This window comes from Loxodonta africana, chromosome 1 (assembly GCF_030014295.1).
Source record: "Loxodonta africana isolate mLoxAfr1 chromosome 1, mLoxAfr1.hap2, whole genome shotgun sequence".
Taxonomy (NCBI): domain Eukaryota; kingdom Metazoa; phylum Chordata; class Mammalia; order Proboscidea; family Elephantidae; genus Loxodonta; species Loxodonta africana.
This window is the reverse complement of record NC_087342.1, coordinates 85,120,704-85,142,939: the sequence shown is the minus strand read 5'-3', so window position 1 is coordinate 85,142,939 and position 22,236 is coordinate 85,120,704. Positions and strand designations below refer to the sequence as shown.

General features: G+C 38.3%; 1 protein-coding gene across 1 annotated transcript; it reads left to right on the top strand.

Annotated features, from left to right (window-relative positions):
• Window positions 1-14,379: 14,379 nt before the first annotated feature.
• Window positions 14,380-15,321, top strand: LOC135232787 (olfactory receptor 2W1-like). The gene has a single exon (XM_064293859.1). The coding sequence runs from the start codon at window positions 14,380-14,382 to the stop codon at window positions 15,319-15,321; it is 942 nt and encodes a 313-aa protein (XP_064149929.1).
• Window positions 15,322-22,236: the final 6,915 nt, after the last annotated feature.

The following is a 22,236-nucleotide window of genomic DNA, read 5'->3' as shown; positions in this document are numbered from 1 at the left end:
GCACACAGTCTTCTTAATTGACGCAGAGAAGGCTTTTAACAAAATCCAACACATTTTCTAATAAAATTGTTCAGTAAGATAGGAATAGAAAGTAAATTGCTCAATCTGAGAAAGAGTATTTATGAAAAATCCACAGACAACATCAAATTCAATGGCAGAAGACCAAGTGCTTTCCTTGTCTTAGTCATCTAGTTCTGCTATAACAGAAATAATTCAAGTGGATGGCTTTCGCAGAAAGAAATTTATTTTCTCACAATCTAGTAGGCTAGAAGTCCCAGTTCAGGCCACCTGCTCCAGGGGATGGCTTTCTCTTTCTGTCGGCTCTGGAGAAAGGTCCTTCTCATCAATCTTACCCTGGACTTGGAGCTTCTCTGTGCAGGAACCCTGGGTCCAAAGGATGCTCTCTTCTCCCAGCACTACCTTCTTGGTGCTGTGAGGTCCCCACTCTCTGCTTACATCTCTCTTTCCTTTTATCTCTTGTAAGATAAAAGGTGGTGTAGACCATACCCCAGAGAAACTCCCTTTATCTTGGATCAGGGGTGTGACCTGGGCAAGGGTATTACATCCCACCCTAATCTTCTCCAATGTGATCCAATCTAGCCTCATTAATCACAGGCAGAGATAAGGATTTACAATGTACAGTGAAGTTATATCAATCACAAAATGGAGGACAAACACAAAATACTGGGAAGCACGGCCTAACAAAACTGACATATTTTGTGGGAACACAGTTCAATCCATGACACTCCACCCAAAATTAATGTCCTTGCCACATGTAAAATATATTCACCCCATCACATCATAGCAAAAGTCTTAAATTGACTCCAAGTCCAAAATTCAAAAAATTCCTCTTCATTTGTGAAATCTAGAATACAAGTTATCTACTTTCAAAGTACAGTGGCAGAACAGGCACAAGCTAGACCTCTCCACTGCAAATGGGAGAAATTGGAGGGAAAGAAGGCATAACAGGTACCAAGCAAGTTAGCAGAACACATTACATTAGCCCTCAAGGCTTTGAAAAGAATCCTCTTTTCTCTGAGACAATTTACACAATGGTCCTGCCCTTCAGACTTTAGGTATTGGCCATACTCTCTAGATTCTGAGTGGAGGCCCCTTGGCCCTGGGCTTCAGCTCCTCCTTCCAGGCCCACCGGGACAACAACTCTGCTCTCTTGGCTTTAGGCCCGACATTATCTGAGTCCCTCTGAGTGGTAACTCCACTCCTAGGAACACCAGAGGCCATGGCTCCACCCTTTGAAACCCCAGATATTGAGGCCATACCCTTTGAGACTGCGACAGCTCAGCTTCCTGTGTTCCCTGTCTCTTCAGCTTCTGCTTCCTGATTTCTTGGCCTCTCAGCCCTTGGGCCTCACCTGTCCTGCTGGTGCAAGTGTTCCAAAGCTCTGTAACTTCACCAATAAGTGCCTGGAGGCACCCCACTCTGCCAGGAAACCTCCTGTGCAAAGGTACTCAGCTCTCGCACTCAATGGGTTGGCTCCAGTGCCATCTCACACTGTTCTCCTGGTTCTGCTGCTGCCTATTCTTTGCTGCTGCTTTTTACCATCTGTGCCATCTCTGGTGTTAACAGTTCTCCTCCCTTCCTTCTGAGTCCTCTATTCATTCACAGCTCCAAAACTGCTTCCACATTTTAGGTATCTTTTAAGAGCAGCACCCCACTCTCTCAATACCAAATTCTGTCTTAGTCATCTTGTGCTGCTATAATAAATACCACAAGTGGATGGCTTTAACAAAGAGAAATTTATTGTCTCACTGCCTACTGGGCTAGAGGTCCAAATTCAGGGTGTCAGCTCCAGGGGAAGGCTTTCTCTCACTGTAAGCTCTGGAGGAAGATCCTTCTAATCAATCTTCCTGTGGACTAGGAATTTCTCCGCACAGGAACCCCAGGTCCAAAGCATGAGCTCTGCTCCTGGCTCTCCTTTCTTGGTGGTGTGAGTTCCCGCATTCTCTGCCCACATCTCTCTTTCCTTTTATGTCTTGTACTATAAAAGGTAGTGCTGGCCATGCCCCAGGGAAACTCCTTTTACATTGCATCAGAGGTGTGACCTGAGCAAGGATGTTACACCCCACCCTAGTACTCTTCACTATGATCAATCTTGCCTCATTAACCACAGGCAGAGATTAGGATTTACAACATACAGGAAAATAATATCAATCTCAAAATGGAGGATAACCACAGTTGATACATATTTTGGGTGGACACAATTGAATCCATGATACCCCGTTAAGGTCAGGAATAAGACAAGGATGCCTGTTGTTCACCACTGTTATTAAATATTGTGCTGGAAGTTTTATCCAGACAAAATCGGCAAAAAGAGAAAAAGTAAGTCAGGCAGGAAGAAGTAAAGCTACTATCCCTTTTCACAGACGATTAAAAAAAAAAAAAACCTAGCCCAGTGCCGTGGAGTCGATTCTGACTCATAGCGACCCTATAGGACAGAGTAGAACTGCCCCATAGAGTTTCCAAGAAGCGCCTGGCAGATGATGAAATAGGATCCTATAAATAAAAGACTCCTAAAGAATCCAAGAGAAAGCTACTAGAGCTAATAAATGAATTCAGCAAATGGCAGGATACAAGGTCAACACACAAAAATCAGTTGGGTTTCTATACATCAGCAATAAGCAATCTTAAAAGGAAATTAAGAAACAAGGCCTTTACCTTTCTGGTGTAGTATCCAATATTATTTTTTTCTTGCTCCATCTCTTACTCCATATTGTGGTAATTACACTGTCATAAATTTTCATTCAGAACACAAAATCCCAGAATGAGTCATTCTATTTCTCATACCCCCTCTCTCGTGAAAGCTGGAAGCTTAAATAAAGCAAAAAATTAGGAATATTGTATTTTGTTCTTGTCGTAGCTCTAGAATGTGAAAAACATGAATTTGAGAGAATTCTGACGTCTAGATGTTCCCACTGGAGAAGTTAAAGTAAAAATTTATGAATAGCTGTTTGAAGCGTCATGAACTCTGAGATGCTTATAATTTTTTAAGCTCTGTAGTGTCTTTTCATTTCATCCCAGCTTCCCAGATGATGGCAATACTCTCAGTTGTTCTGAAATGTCTACGGTAGAGAGACATTTAGTATTCTGAGTATGTGTTTAGTACTTTTAGAACTGTTAAAAACTCCATGTTTTTGGAATTCCACATGCAAAGAATAAGTGTTTAAGAAATAGAGCAAAGAAAACAGAAGAGAGGAAGATATATATAAGTAAAAATTCATATAAATACATATATAAAATAGAATTTTTCAGATTCAAAGAACATGAGTGTACAGCTTGACAAATTACAGTTAAATACACTGATGTAACATCCACCTATGAGTCGAAATCGACTTGACCGCAATGGGTTGTTTGTTTTTTTTTTCTTTTTTTGCTTAACACCCACCTGGTTCAAGTCTTAGAAAAATTTACTCAGAGAATCCCAAAGTGCTGCATCCTCTCCACTCAACAGTAAGCATTATACTTACATATTTAGATTTCGTTTTCTTTTTTTGCTTTACAGATGTGATCTCTAAATAATATAATCTAACTTTTTAATGTTTTTGAAGTTTTATGTAAGTGGTTCCTGTTTTGTCTGGCTTCTTTCAAATAACATCACACTTTTTTAAGATTTATCCATGTATTGAGTATTTTTGCACTTCACTCCTTTCTGCTGCTGCAATATTCCAAACATAATTTATCTATTCTACTGCTCATGAACATTACAGGTTTTTTTTAGTTTTTGGCACTTAAGAAAATACTGTTTTGGTCATTTTTATGGATGTATTTTGGCTCATTCTGCCTGTATTTCTCTCAAGATATAGATGATAGAGAGAGAGAGATGGATGGTTGGATGGACGGATGGACGGACGGACAGATGGACGGATGGACGGATGGGTAGACAGGTAATTGGTTAAATAGACAGAGATATATGTCCATCCTCAGTACCTGTACAGCTTTTTAAAATACTGCCAAAATTTTCTGAAGTAGTTGTACCAGATTACATGCTGGCCATCACTATGAGTTTCTGTTGCTCCACATCTTCATCAATATTTGATTCGGTCAAATATTTAAAAATATTAGCCAACCTAGTTGAAGTGCATGATGATTTCAGTTTTTGTGAGTATCAATAAAAATTAGTATCATTTTAAAAACTTTTTGACCATTTGTGTTTCTTCTTTGAGATACACCTGTTCAAGTTTTTGCCAATTTTTACTATTTTGTTTTTAATATTATGAAGGATTTATGTGCTCTGGATCCACAAAAAAAAAAAAAGTTGCCATTGAGTCGACATGAGTCGACTCTGACTCATGGTGTCCCCATGTGTGTCAAGGTAAAACCATGCCCTATAGGGGTTTCAGGGGCTGATATTTCAGAAGCTGATCACCAGATCTTTCTTCCAAGGTACCTCTAGGTAGACACCAACACCCAACTATTCAGTTAGCATCTGAGCCCATGACTGTTGGCATTATTCAGGGACTCTTCCCTTCACTTAAGCCCACTCAATTTATCTTGACAATGTTATAATTTTCTGTTTAGATATCTCAAATCTATTTTTGTGAGATTTACTCCTAGATATTTGATCCATTTTTATTCTATTACAAATTGTATGTTTAAATTTTTTAATTTCAATTTTGACTGTTGGTAGAATATAAAATAATTATAAAATTAATTTCATATATTAACACTGTATTCAGATTTTGGCAAACATACTTATTAATTCTAACAATTTATTTATAGAATATTTTAGGTTGTCTGCGTGGTGGCACAGTGGTTAAAGCACTTGGCTGGTAACTGAAAGTTCAGTTATTAGAACCCACCAGCAGCTCTGCAGGAGAAAGATGTGGCAGTCTGCTTCTGTAAAGATTTTCAGCCTTCAAAACCCTGTGGAGTAATTCTACTCTGTCCTATAGGATCGTTATAAGTAGTAGTTGACTCAATGGCAATGTGTTTTGTGTATCTGTTTGTGTGTGTGTGTGTTTATTTTGTTTTGTTTTGACGTATGCAACAATGTTATCTGTGAAAAATAAGTTTTGTTTTTTTTCTTTTCAATTTATATGACTTTTGTTTCTCTTAACTTACTGCACTAACTAGACCAGTAATGATGAGAAGTAGTAACTGGGAGTATCCTTATCTTCTTATTCCTAATATCAAACAGAGGTTTCTTTATTTCATTATTACTGTATAGTGAATGTGATAGGTTTTATGTTGGCACTTGTCCTAGTCATCTAGTGCTGCTATAACAGAAATACCACAAGTGGGTGGCTTTAACAGAAATTTATTTTCTCACAGTTTAGGTCGCTAGAAGTCTGGTTTCAGAGTGCTGGCTCTGGGGGAAGGTTCTCTCTGTCCACTCTGGGGGAAAATCCTTTTGTCTTTCAGCTTCTCTTCTTTTGTTCTTTGGTGATCTCCATGTGGCATTTTTTTTCCCAATCTGTGTTTCCTTGCTTCTATACCTAAACTGCTGCTTTTGTAACTCAAAAGTGATTGGCTTAAAACATACTCCACACTGATATGACTTCCTTACCATGATAAAGAAAACTCTATTCCCGAATGAGATTACATCCATGGCTATAGGGGTTAGTATTTACAACACATATTTTGGGGGGATACAATTCAATCCTAACACCATTTTTTGTCAGATATATATTCCTTAGATTCCTTACATTCTTAGACTGATGGAATGTTTTATCATGAATAAATATTAACTTTTATCAAACACTTTTCTCCATGTATTGAGAAGACCATATGAGTTTTCTCTGCTTTGCTTTGAATCTGATGTGAATTAGATTCATTAGTCCATTCTTCTAATGTACTTTCCAGGTTTTAGTATCTAGGATATGTTGGACTCATAAAATTAGTAAAGTTCCCTCTTTTACCAAAATCTAAAAGAATTAACCATATTTACATACATAATCTAAAAGAATACATCCATAGTCTAAAAGAATTTAACCAGTCTTTATGCTGAAAAAATAATCCTAGAAGCTGGACTATATGAAAGAGAATGTGGCATCAGGATTAGAGGGAGGCTCATTAACAACCTGCAATATGCTGATGACTAGCTGAAAGTAAAGAGGACTTGAGGCCCTTACAGATGAAGATCAAAGACTACAGTCTTCAGTATGGATTACACCTCAACACAAAGAAAACAAAAATTCTCACAAATCGACCAATAGGCAAGAGCATGATAAATGAAGAAAATGTTGAAGTTGTCAAGGACTTCATTTTACTTGCATCCACAATCAACACCCATGGAAGGAGCAGTCAAGAAATAAAATGACATGTCGTATTTGGCAAATCTGCTTCAAAAAACCTCTTTAATGTGTTAAAAAATAAAGACGTCATTATGAGGACTAAGGTGTGTCTGACCCAAGTCATGGTATTTTCAATCACCTCATATACATGTGAAAGCTGGACAATGAATAGAGAAGACGAAAGAAGAATTGATGGCTTCAAATTATGGCGTTGTGGAAAAATATTGAATATACCATGGACTGCCAGAAGTACAAACAAATCTGCCTTGGAAGAAATACAGCCAGAATGCTCCTTAGAAGCAAGGATGGTGCGACTCCGTCTCAGTACTTTGGGTAAGTTGTCAGAAGGGACCAGTCCCTGGAGAAAGACATCATGCTTGATAAAACAGAGGGTCAGCGAAAAAGAGGAAAACCCTTGATAAGATGAATTGACTCAGTGGCTGCAACAGTGGGCTCAAACAGCAACAATTGTGAGGGTGGTTCAGGACCAGGCAGTGTTCCGTTTTGTTGTACACAGGGTCACTATCAGTCATAACCAAATCAAAGGCACCTAATAATAACAATAATAACAATAATATGTGTATTCTATCACATCGTCTACATATAATAACAATGTATTTTTTCCTTTCTAATGCTTTTCTTTTTAAGTTTATTTATTTGTTATTTCCTTATTGCATTAATTCAATACTGATTAGAAGTGGTGACAGTGGTCGTCTTTTTCTCTCTCACAGACTCAGGAGGAAAGCTTTCCGTATTTCACCTTTGAGTTTAATGATTTGTTATAGGTTTGCGTTAAGTACATTTTCCCCCTTATTTCAAGTGCTGAGCATTTACTTTCATAAACAGGAGCTGAATTTTACAAACACTTTTTCTTCCTCTACAGAGGTGATCAGATGACTATTTTTTCCTGATTTTATTGCTTCAATGTGGTGACTGATATTGCCTGAATTTCAAATGTTAACCTTGCTTTTCTGGAGTAAACACAACTTTGTCCTGTCGTTTTCCTTAGTACATATCATAGTATTCCTCCCCCAGATGACTGGTAGGTTCAAAATGATCTTTTTTCAGTTCGTAAACTGCTGTCTTGTTTCATTTGTCTTAATTATATTTGCACATAAACTCCAAGTATACATCTATTTAATCTGTTTGATAAACTTTAATAACTATAATTTTCTTACTTTTCTCATACTTTTATTCATTTCATTTTCATTTTATTCAATCTTTTAATCTTGTCTTCGTTGTACCTTAAAGTTTACTCAGCTGTGTGTATTTTCTTTTTCCTTCTTAAATTTGGTTTTATTTCTGTTTTCTTTCTTCTGTTTCTTCTCCTGAACTATACTACGTTAAACTATACTACATTATGGTTCATCTCATTCTGTCTCCATATCTTCTATGAGTTCTTGTCTTTATGTTCTGTTTTTTGGCCTCATAGAGTTAGTTATTTCCTTATGTTTCTCTTTTTTAATTAGATGTAGTTCTCAATCCTCATCACCTGCATAACATTATAAGATAAGGTGAGTGTTTGCTATGTGTTTCTTTTCTGATTCTTTCATGCCTCTTATTAAGATTATTATTACATGGAACTCATTTGTTTTTGATTACTCATATTTATATGAGTTGATATTTCTTTCCGGGGACAACTAATTTTGGAATATTTGTGTTGGGGAAGAGCCAAGTCCATGTTTTAAGCCATAAGAATGCTCCTTCTTACCCAGGTATGTGTGTCCAAGTGAGCTTTTTTAGCTTTATTATATACAGTTAACTGAGATTTCCTAGGTCGATTCTAGGTCTAGTAATGCTTCTTTTCAACGATCTAACATATCCTTCAGATATACCTTACCTCTGTGGTTTCTTGTTAGCTTATCCTAGAAGTCAGATCAGGTCTAAGTGCTCTTCCATTGATATTCTTCATCCCCTGTTCCTTCTGCTTCAACGAGGGCCAGTTAGTTTATTCCCAGGCTGCATTCAAAGAGAAGAGATCTTGAAACTATTTGCCACAATGAGCATTTTCTTTCTGTATCAGCCCACACTGCTTCACCTTCACTTCTTTCAAAATCTTTTTCTATTTGGGAATCTCTGTTTCAGAGACCGGCTACTTTAATGAAGTTTGCATTTTATGCTTGTTTGTTTTCCTTGTTGTTTTGAGGTGATTTCTCAAAACACACGGGAAAGTAATGATTCTTCACATTAACTAGAATTTTAACATCTCATTTTAAATAATCTTAGGATCATTGTCAAGGCTTACATTCTCTGATCGCATTACTAAAGCTATTCCACAATGCAAAGTGCCAAAATTTTGTGGAGAGGAACATGTATTTACAAAATGGCAATTACAAAGGTATATTTGATTGAAAAGGGACACTTGTAGTTTAGTGGTAGACTTCTCCTCTTCCATGTGAGAGACCCAGATTCGACTCCCAGCCAATGAATCTTATATGCAGTCACCCCCATCTGTCAGGAGGCTTCTGTGTTGCTATGATGCTGAACAGATTTCCAAGAAGATTCCAGGCTAAGACATACTAAGAAGAAAGGCTGGGGAGCTACTTTCAAAAATCAGCCAGTGAAAGCCCTGTGGATCTCAACTGTCTGGACCGGGCAGCATTTCCTTCCATTGTGCATGGGGTTGCCATGAGTCCAGGCCCAACTCAGTAACAGCTAACAACAATATGTATGAGCAGTGTGTTCTCAAAAGGGTCTGATGTATTTTTTGACATGATCTATGTGAAAGTAAGGGGCAAATTTTTAAATAATACTTTTTTTTTTTGCCATAAGTTTATCAATTATACCACAACACCCCCACCTTTCCTCTCTGTAATAATGTCTCTGGTACACCACTATGGGGTGCACCTACTGCTAAAGGTGCCTTCTTTGCAGAAACCAAGAATTTCGTTGTTATTCAAATGTATTTGAAAGCTTAGATTATAAATAAGTACATGCAGTAGAAAAAATAAAACTTGGAATCATTATTATATGTAGGTTTACATGCCTCACCTGTACTGTCCATTACCTGCATTACGTTGTGATAATCTATAGCTTCTAGACATACAGTGCTCTTCCATATGAAAGAGAATAAAGATACCTACCTCATAAAAGTATTTTATTGGTGAAAGAAAATATAAAAATGTATTGTGACTTGTAAAACACTATTGTAATTGTTTAACTCATATTAACATAATTTATAATAAAAATCAGAGTTTCTAGGTGGTATAAATACTTAACCCACTTGGCTGCTGATTTCAGGTTGGCTGCCACAATCATGTAGGATCTCCATGACAAGAGGGACACTTCAGAAGAAAGGCCTGGAGATCTCCTTCCAGAAAATCAGCCTTTGAAAACCCTATGAAGTAGTTCTATTCTGGCACACATGGGGTTGCTATGAGTCAGAAATGACTCAATGGTAACTGTGTGTGTTCATGGTACATAATAACAATCATGATTATTTTAATTTTCACTCAAATTGAGAAGTTAGTTATCTATGCAATTTATAACATTTCTTCTGGGAGATTTTTAGAATTTTTTTTTCTGCCCCTGTAATTTTACAGTTCACATTAATTGTAGTGATATAACCGACTGTCCCAAAGGTGTTCCCAGACTCAACATATTTCATCATTGTTGTTTAGGGAAAATTACTTACTTATCTTTCATATTGAAGATGTTTCCGTACAGAATCATATAAATAGGAGGATTCTTTTTAGGTGGACCCATGACTGGGAGAGATGAGAGGCAAGGACTACCTACTGCCACAATCATGTAGGATCCCAATGACAAGAGGGAGAAATGGCATAAGTAATGGAGAACTGCATTCTCAGTCTTGGTTAGGTACAAAGAAGAGGAAACATTTTTTACTTCAGAAAAGTTAGTCTTGTTTTTTTCTCCAGAATAATCCTTGACTAAATCATCTGCACAGAAGAGCCCACTAAGCTTAACCGGGTAAGTGGGGGAAGAAATTATGTTGTCTTGAAAGTATTTTATAGGATTCTCAAATTCAAACAGAAAATTGTATAAAATTTGGGGCTATCAATTGTCATGCCATAGTTCATAAAGAAAATATTCTACATCCTACTTTAGTGAGAGCATCTGGGGTCTTAAAAGCCAGAGAGAGGCCATCTAAGATAACATCTCTTGGTCCCATCCGGTCCTGAGGAAAGTAGGATGAAGAACACCAAAGATACAAGAAAAAAATTAGGCCAAGGGACTAAAGTACCACATGAATCACAGCCTCCACCAGTCTGAGCCCAGCAGAACTAGATAGTGCCTGGCTACCAGCACCAGCTACTCTGAGAGGAATCACAATAGAGGGTCCCAAACAGAGAGGGAAAAAATTGTAGGACAAAATTCAAATTCAGAAAAAAGACCAGATTTATTGTTCTGGCAGACTGGAGAAACCCCCAAGACTATTGTCCCCAGACACCCTTCCAATTCAGAACTTAAATCACTCCCGAGGTACAACTTTGAGCCAAAGATTAGACAGGCCTATAAAACAAACAATAACACACATGAGGAACATACTTCTTAGATCAATTAAGTAAATGAGAAGAAATGGGCAACACCTGCCAAAAGCAAAGATGAGAAAGCAGGAAAGGACAAGAAAACTGGAACACTGGATGGAGACCCCCAGATGGAAACAGAAAGGGGAGCATGCTGATACATTGCAGGGATTGCAACCAATGTCACTGAACAATTTGTGTACAAATTTTTTAATGAGAAACTAATTTGCTCTGTAAACTTTCACCCTTTTTAATTTTTTTGCACAAAACTTTTTAGATTTTATGCCAATTTTCCTTCTTTCAAAGTTTGGGAAAATGGAAATCATCCCAGCTTGATTTCTAATGAAGTGTAGATCTGAAATGAAAATGACTGTAGTTGTGTTTTTAGTTTCTGCCAAACAAATTCATGAATTCATTTTAATGAACATTTATTATGAGCCTAGGAGTTGTTTTTCAAAGCATCTACATGAATAAAAATTTTATAAGTGTGTGAAAGGGTTATGAAGAACTTATTTTAAGACATAAAATGTAATTAACTCAATTTTGTGTATATGTGATGTGAGAGATTACCTTTGGAAAATCTAGTGGAAATGCCCAGCAATTAGCTAAGATTGTAAATCTATAGCTACAAAAGAAGAGTGGGTCAGAAGAAATATAATGGTTAGTTACATGTAAAATTAGTAACTGAAGCCACAGTAGTAGAGGAAATGAGTAAGAAAGGAAGGACATTATATCTAATTAGAGAACTTCAGAGATGGACATAGGGTAGAAGAAGGAAAGGAATGGAAAGTGCAGTGGAGAAAATACTAGTGATAAGCTCACTAAAAAGAAGTATGTATGAAGGCAGAGGGTTGCTTCAATACAGAAGGAATTGGTCTGCTGCAGAGAAGTCAAACAGAAGAGTAATTTAGAAGAGACACTGGTTTGGAAACCAGGAACATGTTTATGTGCTTGAGAGACCATTTATAGTTCAGTATTGGGAATTGATTTTTCAAAAGAGATACTACTTACTTTAGATATAAAGGGAAAGAAATATTGTTATCAAAGTTTCTTTTAACAAATATTACATGTTTCTCAAATAGTTTTTGTGTACTAATCCTGAGGAAAATCATCAGGGTTATAAGCATAAAAATAATACACTTCCCCTTCTGAAAAGGTTTGACATTTTAAATGCAAGGTTTCTAAAACTAGTGTCTGCGTGTGTATGTGTTTGTGTAGACTGAGGGAAAGGGAAAAAAATGATTAGATTATTGGAGACTGACTATAAGAAATGGATACACTGTTAAAAAGAACTACTCCATAGGAGATGGGGGGAAAAAAAAAGAAGACATCAACTTGAATTCAACTCATGGTGATCCTATGTGCATCAGAGTAGAACTGTGCTCCAAAGAGTTTTCAATGGATGATTTTTCAGAAGGAGATGTCCAGGCCTTTCTTCCCAGGCACCTCTGAATGGCTCCAAACCAACTTGTGCTTGGCAGCCAAGCCCATTATCCTTTTGCACCACCCAGGGACTCCCCATAGAAGATGAACAAATTGAAATCAAAAGTGCACGTGGAAAATTAGAGACATGCAAATCAAAGCCACAGTGACATACCATCTCATCCTGGCATTACTGGCACGAATCCATAAAACAGGAAATAACAAATGTTGGAGAGGCTGCAGGGAGATCAGAACTCTTATGCACTACTAGTGGGAATGCAAAATGATACAACCATTTTGGAAAACTATACGGCACTTTCTTAGAAAGCTAGAAATAGAAATACCATATGGTCCAGCAATCTCACTCCTAGGAATATATCCTAGATCTAGACTTAAGAGTCATCACATGAATAAATATATGCACACCCATGTTCACTGCAGCATTGTTCACAATAGCAGAAAGATGGAAACAACCTAGATGCCCATCAACAGATGAATGGATAAACAAACTGTGGTACATACACACAATGGAGTATTATGCGATGATAAAGAACAAAGATGAATCTAGGAAACATCTCCTAACATGGATGAATCTGGAGGGCATTATGCTGAGTGAAGTAAGTCAATCACAAAAGGACAAATATTGTACGAGACCACTGCCATAATATCTCATTAAAAGGTTTACATATAAAAAGAAACAATCTTTGATGGTTATGATGGAGGCGAGGGGTGAGGATGGAAAAACACTTAATAGACAATAGATAAGTGGTAACTTTGGTGAAGGGTAAGACAGTACACAATTCTGGGGAAGCCAGCACAATCTGTGCAAGGCAAGGTTATGGTAGCTCCATAGATACATCCAAACTTCCTGAGGAACCAAATTGCTGGGCTGAGGGCTGTGGGGAGCATGACCTCAGGGAAAATCCAGCTCAATTGGCATATCATAGTTTATAGAGAAAATGTTCTACATTCTACTTTGGTGAGTACCATCTGGGGTCTTAAATGCCTGTGAGCGGCCATCTAGGATACTCCACTGGTCTCGCCCCTTCGGGAGCAAGGAAGAATGAAGAAAACTAAAAATACATGGGAAAGATTAGTCCAAAGGACAAATGGACCACATCTGCCACAGCCTCCACCAGACTGAGTCCAGTACAACTAGATGGTGCCCAGCTATCACCACTGACTGCTCTGACAGGGATCACAATAGAGGGCTCCTGACAGAGCTGGAGAAAAATGTAGAACAAAATTCTAACTCAGAAAAAAAAGCCAGACTTGCTGGCCTGACAGAGACTGAAGAAACCCTGAGAGTATGGCACCCGAACACCCTTGCAGCTGAGTAATGAGGTGACTACTGAGCTTCACCCTTCAGCCAAAGATTGAACAGACCCATGGAACAAAACAAGACTGAGGTGCATCATGCCTGGGACAGAGACTGGAAGACAGGAGGGAACAGGAAAGCTGGCAATAGGGAACCTAGGGTTGAGAAGGGAGAGTGTTGACATGGGGGTTGTTAGCCAATGTCATAGAACAATGTGTGTGTTCTGTTTGATGAGAAATTAGTTCTGTAAACCTTCATCTAAACTACACTTAGAAAAAAAAAAGTGCAGATGGAAACACAGCATTTGCAATGAGAGAGGTTGCTGATTCTGGGGACTGGAAAAGCAGACAATATCTAGAAATACAAGTTTTGAGATGAAAGGGAAGAGTTTGAATGTGAAAATATAAGGAAGAACATTTAAATAACAGAGTGAATGTGGATAGAAGGATTGAACTTACGCAGCTTAAGTATTAGAAAAAGGGCATAACAAGAGTCATAGAATCTGTATTTCTGTGAACCTTTTGATGAAGATGTAATAATTTGTTATAGTTTCCCACCCCCTTTCCCAGAATCCTTATCAATAAAAGAGAAGTTCATCTAGTTTCACCCAGGCATTTTCCTCAAGATTTTCCTATGAGAATTTTGTAGATTTTTGCCTTGGCATAGAAGTAGACAAAAGCATATTTCTAAACCTGAAAGTGATTAAGAGTATGGACCTTATAGGAAAAAGCCTTGGAAATAAATTTTAGACCTAACTGAATAAACAGACAAAATAATAAAATGATAATGATATTTTGTTATGTAATTTTTCCTAGCAAAGTATACCACAGTTTATAAATATATTCACTGTATCTTCCAACATTCTCATATTTTCACAGCTGATATTAAGAAACAGGAAAAAATGATCAATGAAAGTTACTTTGGTGGATTTATACTCCTTGGATTCTCTGGACAGCCTCAGCTGGAGATGATCATCCCTGGGTTTGTCTTTTTTTTCTACACCGTTGCCTTGATGGGAAATACAGCCATCATCCTCCTGCCATTATTGGATGAACGTCTCCAAACCCCCATGTACTTTTTCCTTAGAAATTTGGCCATCTTGGATCTCTCTTACACCACAAATATAGTCCCACAGATGTTGGTCAATGTCTGGGGTAAAGACAAGAAAATAACCTTTGGTGGCTGTGCCTTTCAACTTTTCTCTAGTGTGGCACTATTCACAGTTGAATGTATGCTTCTAGCTGTGATGTCTTATGACCGGTTCAATGCTGTCTGCAAACCTCTACACTATATGACCATAATGAGCCCCCAGCTCTGTCAAGGCCTGGTGGCCATAACTTGGGGAATTGGGATCACTAATTGCATGATTCTTTCCCCCTATGCCATGAGCCTTCCTCGATGTGGAAACCACTACCTGGATCACTATTTTTGTGAAATCTCTGCTATGGTCAAGATTGCATGTGTAGACACCACAGCCGTGGAGGAAACTTTATTTGCATCATGTTTTTTTATTTTCCTTGCACCACTTCTTCTCATTCTAGTTTCATATGGCTTCATTGCTATAGCTGTACTCAAAATTAAATCTGCAAGAGGGAGACAAAAAGCTTTTGGGACGTGTTCTTCCCATCTCTTTGTGGTATCCATCTTCTATGGGACTGTTATCTACATGCACATACAACCAGGAAACAGTCCATCTCAATATGAGGGTAAACTTCTCAGTATCTTTTATACCATTGTTACCCCCAGTTTAAACCCACTGATCTACACACTAAGGAATAAGGAGTTCAAGGGAGCCATGAAGAGGCTCATTGGAAAAGGTTCTGTAGAAATAACAGGACACTAACATCTTTCTATCCAAAGTTTCCAGTACGTGAATTGGTTCAGTCTGTTTCAGATTAGGAGCCCTGGTGGCACAATGGTTAAGAGTTCAACTGCTAAATGAAAGGTTGATGGTTTGAACCCACCCAGTGTCTATAAGGGAAAAAGACCTGGTGATCTTCTTCCATAAAGATTACAGCTTAGAAAACCCTCTGAGGCAGTCCTACTTTGTCACATGGGGTCTATGAGTCAGAACCACCAGTACCCAACAACAGCCTTTAGTTATGGAGTAGTTATTTTGTAGGCATCACCTGAGAGAGAGAGAAAAATACCTAAACATTTCGCTTATAGTATTTAGTCTCTGTATCCCTCGTTGTCAACTATTAAATCTTAAAAAAAAAGATAAAAATATATTTCAATGTCACTGGTTATCATCTCTGACAATTTGTCTACAACTGTGGCTATAAAGCAGGTTCCATGGAGCCCAAGGGTTGTGTTAATGGGGAGGGAGAGGAGCATTCTACAAAAGTTTGATTGAAATTATTGTTTACTAAATATTGACTATACCATGAGCTGCCAGGAGCCCTGGTGGCACAGTGGTTAAGAGATCGTCTACCAACCAAAGGTTGGCAGCTGGAACCCATCAGTCACTACTTGCAAACCCTAACGGGAAGTTAGTTCTACTCTGCCCTATAGTGTCCCTATGAGTTGGAATTTACTCTACAATAATGGTTGTGGGATATGGGTGTGTACTGCCACAAGAATGAATAAATGTCTCTTGGAAGAAGTATATCCAGAATGCTCCTTAGAAAGGAGGATGGGGAGACTTCATCTTACATACTTTAGACTTGTTATTAGGAGGGAGCAGTCCCAGGAGAAGAACATACTTGCTAAAGTAGAGGGTCAACAGAAAAACAGGAAGACTCTCAACGAGATGGACTGACATAGTCACTGCAAAAATGGGTTCAAACATACCAACCACTGTGAGGATGGCGCAGGATGGGGCAGTGTTTTGTTCTGTTGTACATAAGGTCACTATGAATCGGAACGACTCAATGGCACCTAGCAACTACAACAAAAATCTTTATACTGTCATTATCATGTAATAAAAATATATAACTTCAATATTCTATGTTTAAATTTTTACCTATGACTGACAAATCTGTTCCTATTAAGATTAAATCATTTTTGTGCAGGTCTCAAATACTCCTGCCATCTCACCTACTTTAAAATAACCCTCAAATATATACTCTCTTGGTCATCCATATAACAGAAATACCACAAATGGATGGCTTTAACAAAAAAAAAAAAAGAGAGAGAAGTTTATTCTCTCTCAGTCTAGTAGGCTACAAGTCCAAATTCAGGGTGCTGGCTCCAGGGCAATGCTTTCTCTCTCTGTTGGCTCTGGAAGAAGTTCTTTGTCATCAGTCTTCTATTGGTCTGGGAGCATCTCAGGCACAGGGACCCCAGGTCCATTTGACACACTTTGCTCTCAGTGCTGTTTTCATGGTGGTATGATGTCCCCAACTCTCTCCTTATTTCCCTTTCATTTTATCTCTTGAGAAATAAAAAGTGGTACAGGCCACACCCTAGGAAAATCCTTTTACATTGAATCAGGGATGTGGCCTGAGCAAGGGTGTTGCATCCCTCCTTAATCCTCTTTAACCACAGGCAGAGCTTATGATTTATAATACATAGGAAAATCTTTTTTAGGAAAATCACAAAATTGAGATCAACCACACGTGGCCTAACCAAGTTGACACGTTTTGCGGGAACACAATTCAATCCATTACATACATACAATGACTTCGCTAAAATATATTTCTATTGGAGCTATTATATGCATGAATCAAGGTTTTCTGGAGTTAATGTTATCAAAATAAAGTGTAGTAATAAGTTGGATAACAAGAATAATATGACTATAATGTTAAAAAGTCAACCCTGATATCAAATTTTTGTGTTCATCCAACAGGTTTATAAATGGGTAGTAAGTAAATGTGACGTATGCATTAACTCTTTTTTAAGGCCAGCATGTTCTTAAATAAAGATATCATTCCTTACTTTATAAGGATATTATTATAAGTAGGGAAAATTGTATACCAATGTCTCTCAAAAATCCCTACCAAGGGGCGGGGCCAAGATGGCTGACTAGGTAGAAGCTACCTCGGATCCCTCTTGCAACAAAGACTCGGAAAAGCAAGTGAATCGATCACATACATGAAAATCTGCAAACACTGACCATCAAACACAGATCTAAAGAGTTGACCTGAGTGACAGGTGAACGAAAAGCTGCATCCTGGAGCAGCAACTGCCTCTGGAGCCGGCTTCCAGCACCACAGCCTTGAACCCTCGCGGTTCCCTGGTGCTGAGTGGAAGGGCTGATTGCGGCTTGCTGAGGCAGGGCAGGCATGGGACACAGCCCTAACCTCTAGCCCCCTGGGGTAACCTCTGTAGGGACTCAGCCAGCACAAGCAGGCTGCACACTGACTTGGCTAATGAGAGAACAAGCACCCATGGGGAAGCAGCGACTGTTTTCAGAGCCTAGAACCAGCGTCCCAGTCAGAAAACCTTGGCACCGGGGTTTGGACTGGGTGCAGAGGAGCTGAGCATGGCATCCTGAGATGGAGCAAACATGGGACACAGCCCTAGCCCCATGAAGTGACCTCAGGGGAAGCCCAGCCAGTGCACGCAGGCAGCGCAGCACGGCAGCTGACAGGAGGAGAAGTCACCAGGAGGCAGCAACTGGCTTTGGAGCCTGGAGTGTGGCGTCCCAACGGGGGAACCTTGGCGCTGGGCTTTGGACTGGGAGTGGAGAAACTGACCACGGCTTTTGAGACAGCACAAGTACAGGACGAGGCCCTGACCCTCGGGGGCAATCTCGACCTAGCCAGCACACACAGGCTACACACGCCTCCAAATCTAAGGTTAACAGTCATCACCAACAAGATAAGTAACTTTGTCTATATTCCTGGGTGCTACTCTCTCCTATTTATCTGATCCCTCCCCTCCCTTCACAGGTGGCTTCATTAACATTGGAATTTCCTGTGCCAGAGAGTGAAGTGCTCTGCAGTTTTTTTTTTGTTTCTGTTTTTTGTTTTTGTTTTTTTGTCTTTTCCTAATCCATTCTCCTGGCCTGAGAGAAGCAGCTACAAAAAACCCAGGAACCAAAAATCCTTCCCTGACTTCCTGAAATTGGACTAAAAATACAGAACAAGCTCCAGCCAAGCACACGAGATCCACAGTCTTGAGCTTTCATCCCTACAGGGAACAAGGTGGCTATTATAATGCAAAGGCAATTCTGATAGTGATCTGACTGTAATTGTTTTAGCAGATTACTGGAAAGACAAGTTTTCCAGTTCTGAGATCTCTATCTATTAAACAGGGCCCTCACTGACCCACAATGGGGAACTGAGGGCTGAAGCTCCACCCAAACCACCTAGCCTCCTGCCATAGGGGTCGGAGGATAGTGACACCTACCAATCTGCAGAGGTACATGCATTGGGTGCCTAAGGTACAGCTGCAGAGCCCACCCACCAAAGTGCTTTAGGAATAGAGACACACCTACCTCACTGGCACTTGGCGAAGGCCTGTCAGCATCCTGCCCATCCTGGAGTGTGACCCACCGCTGCTACAAGAATCTGGTGCACACGACTGTCACCACTACTCCTCTAAGTGAATAGGGGACAATCTACACCACACACTTGTTGACCCAAACTCAGACTCTACTCAAGAATAGTGAATGGACTTTTAGGGTTATATATCTGGTAACAGCCCAAACCAGCTGGTAACAGGACATAAGTGATTCAATGGCTACAACAATCAAGACAGCGCAATCTGGTAGCCCATCTATGTATACTGAAAGTAAACAAAACAATATAAGACCCAGTGAGCAAATATAAAATAAATCATTACAATACCTTATAGATGGCTTGGACACAGCAGTCGATATCAAACCACATAAAGAAGCAGACCATGATTGCTTCTACAAATCCCCAAACTAAAGAATCAAAATCTTTCCCAAATGAAGATACAATCCTGGAATTTCCAGATGCAGAATATAAAAAACTAATTTACAGAATGCTTCAAGACATCAGGAATGAACTCAGAAATGAAATAAGGCAATCTACAGAAAAAGCCAAGGAACACACTGATAAAGCAGTTGAAGAACTCAAAAAGATTATTCAAGAACATAGTGGAAAAATTAATAAGCTGCAAGAATCCATAGAGAGACAGAAATCTAAAAGATTAACAGTAAAATTACAGAATTAGACAACTCAATAGGAAGTCAGAGGAGCAGAATCGAGCAATTGGAATGCAGAGTGGGGGAGCTGAAGAAAAAGGGAATTGACACCAATATAGCTGAAAAAAAATCAGATAAAAGAATTTAAAAAGTGAAGAAACCCTAAGAATCATGTGGGACTCTATCAAGAAGAATAACAAGCATGTGATTGGAATTCCAGAAGAGGGAGCGATAACAGAAAATACAGAGAGAATAGCTGAAGATCTGTTGCCAGAAAACTTCCCTGACATCATGAAAGACGAAAGGATATCTATCCAAGATGCTCATCAAACCCCGTATACGATTGATCCAAAAAGAAAATCACCAAGACACATTATCATCAAACTTGCCAAAACCAAAGATAAAGAGAAAATTTTAAAAGTATCCAGGGATAAAAGAAAGGTCTCCTACAAAGGAGAATCAATAAGAATAAGTTCAGACTACTCAGCAGAAACCATGCAGTTAAGAAGGCAATGGGATGACATATATAGAGCACTGAAGGAGAAAAACTGCCAGCCAAGGATCATATACCCAGCAAAACTCTCTCTCAAATATGAAGGTGAAATTAAGACATTTACAGATAAACACAAGCTTAGAGAATTTGCAAAAACAAAACCAAAGCTATAAGAAATACTAAAGAAAATTGTTTGGTCAGAAAACCAATAACATCAGATACCAGCACAACACAAGGTCACAGAACAGAACATCCTGATACCAACTCAAATAGGGAAATCACAAAAACAAATTAAGATTAATTTTAAAAAGAAAAAAAGCTCAAAACAGGGAACCATTGAAGTCATTATGTAAAAGATTACAAAAATCAAAAAAGAGAGACTAAATCCAGGAGGCATAGAACTGCCATATGGAGAGGAAAACAAGGTGATATAGGACGATACAAGTTAGGTTTTTACTTAGAAAAATAGGGGTAAATATTAAGGTAACCACAAAGAGGTATAACAACTCCATAACTCAAAATAAAAACCAAGAAAAACATAACGACTCAGCAAACATAAAGTCAACTACTATGAAAATGAGGAACACACAATTTACAAAGAAAAAGTCTCAGCACAAAAAAGTAAGTGGAAAAATGATATTGTCAACAACATACATAAAAAGGCCTCAAAATGACAGCACTAAAATCATACTTATCTATAATTATGTTGAATGTAAATGGACTAAATGCACCAGAAAAGGGACAGAGAGTCTCAGACTGGATAAAGAAACACAATCCGTCTATATGCTGCCTACAAGAGACACACCTTAGACTTAGAGATAAAAACAGACTAAAATTCAAAGGATGAAAAAAAATAAGCAAACAACAAGCAAAAAAGAGCAGGAGTAGAACTATTAGTTTCTGACAAAATAGACTTTGAATTTAAATCCACCACAAAGGATAAAGAAGGACACTGTATAATGATTAAGGAGACAATTGACCAGGAAGATATATCCATATTAAATATTTATGCATCCAATGACAGGGCTGCAAGATACATAAAACAAACTTTAACAGAACTGAAAAGTGAGACAGACACCTCCACAATTATAGTAGGAGATTTCAACACACCACTTTTGGAGAAGGATAAGACTTCCAGTAAGAAGCTCAATAGAGTCACGGAAGACCTAATTACTACAATCAACCAACTTGACCTCATAGACCTATACAGAACACTCCACCCAACAGCTGCAAAGTATACTTTTTTTTTTGTAGTGCACATGAAACATTCTCTAGAATAGATCACATATTAGGTCATAAAACAAACCTTTGCAGAATCCAAAACATCAAAATATTACAAAGCATCTTCTCAGACCGTAAGGCCATAAAAGTGGAAATCAATAACAGAAAAATCAGGGAAAAGAAACCAAATACTTGGAAACTGAACAATACCCTCCTGAAAAAAGACTGGGTTATAGAAGACATTAAGGAGGCAATAAAGAAATACATAGAATGGAAAGAGAGTGAAAACACTTCCTATCAAAACCTCTGGGACACAGCAAAAGCAGTGCTCAGAGGTCAATTTTTATTGATAAATGCACACATACATAAAGAAGAAAGAGCCAAAATAAGAGAACTATCCCTACAACTTGAGCAAATAGAAAGCGAGCAACAAAAGAATCCATCAGGCACCAGAAGAAAACAAATAATAAAAATTAGAGCTGAACAAAATGAATTAGAGAACAGAAAAACAATTGAAAGAATTAACAAAGCCAAAAGCTGATTCTTTGAAAAAATTACCAAAATTGGTAAACCATTGGCCAGACTAACTAAAGAAATACAGGAAAGGAAACAAATAACACAAATAAAAGACGAGATGGACCATATCAAAACAGACCCAACTGAAATTAAAAGAATCAGATTATTACGAAAAATTGTACCCTAACAAATTTGCAAACCTTGAAGATATGGATGAATTCCTAGAAACACACTATCTACCTAAACTTACGCAATCAGAACAACTAAATAGACCCATAATAAAAAAAAAAGAGATTGAAAAGGTAATCAAAAAACTCCCAACAAAAAAAAAGCCCTGGCCCGGACAGCTTCACTGTAGAGTTCTACCAAACTTTCAGAGAAGAGTTAACACCACTACTACTAAAGTTATTTCAAAACATAGAAAACGATGGAATACTACCTAACTCATTCTATGAAACCACCATATCCCT

Coding starts and splice junctions, on each gene's coding strand:
- LOC135232787 (XM_064293859.1), top strand. CDS start 14,380: ATGATCAATGAAAGTTACTTTGGTGGATTTATACTCCTTGGATTCTCT.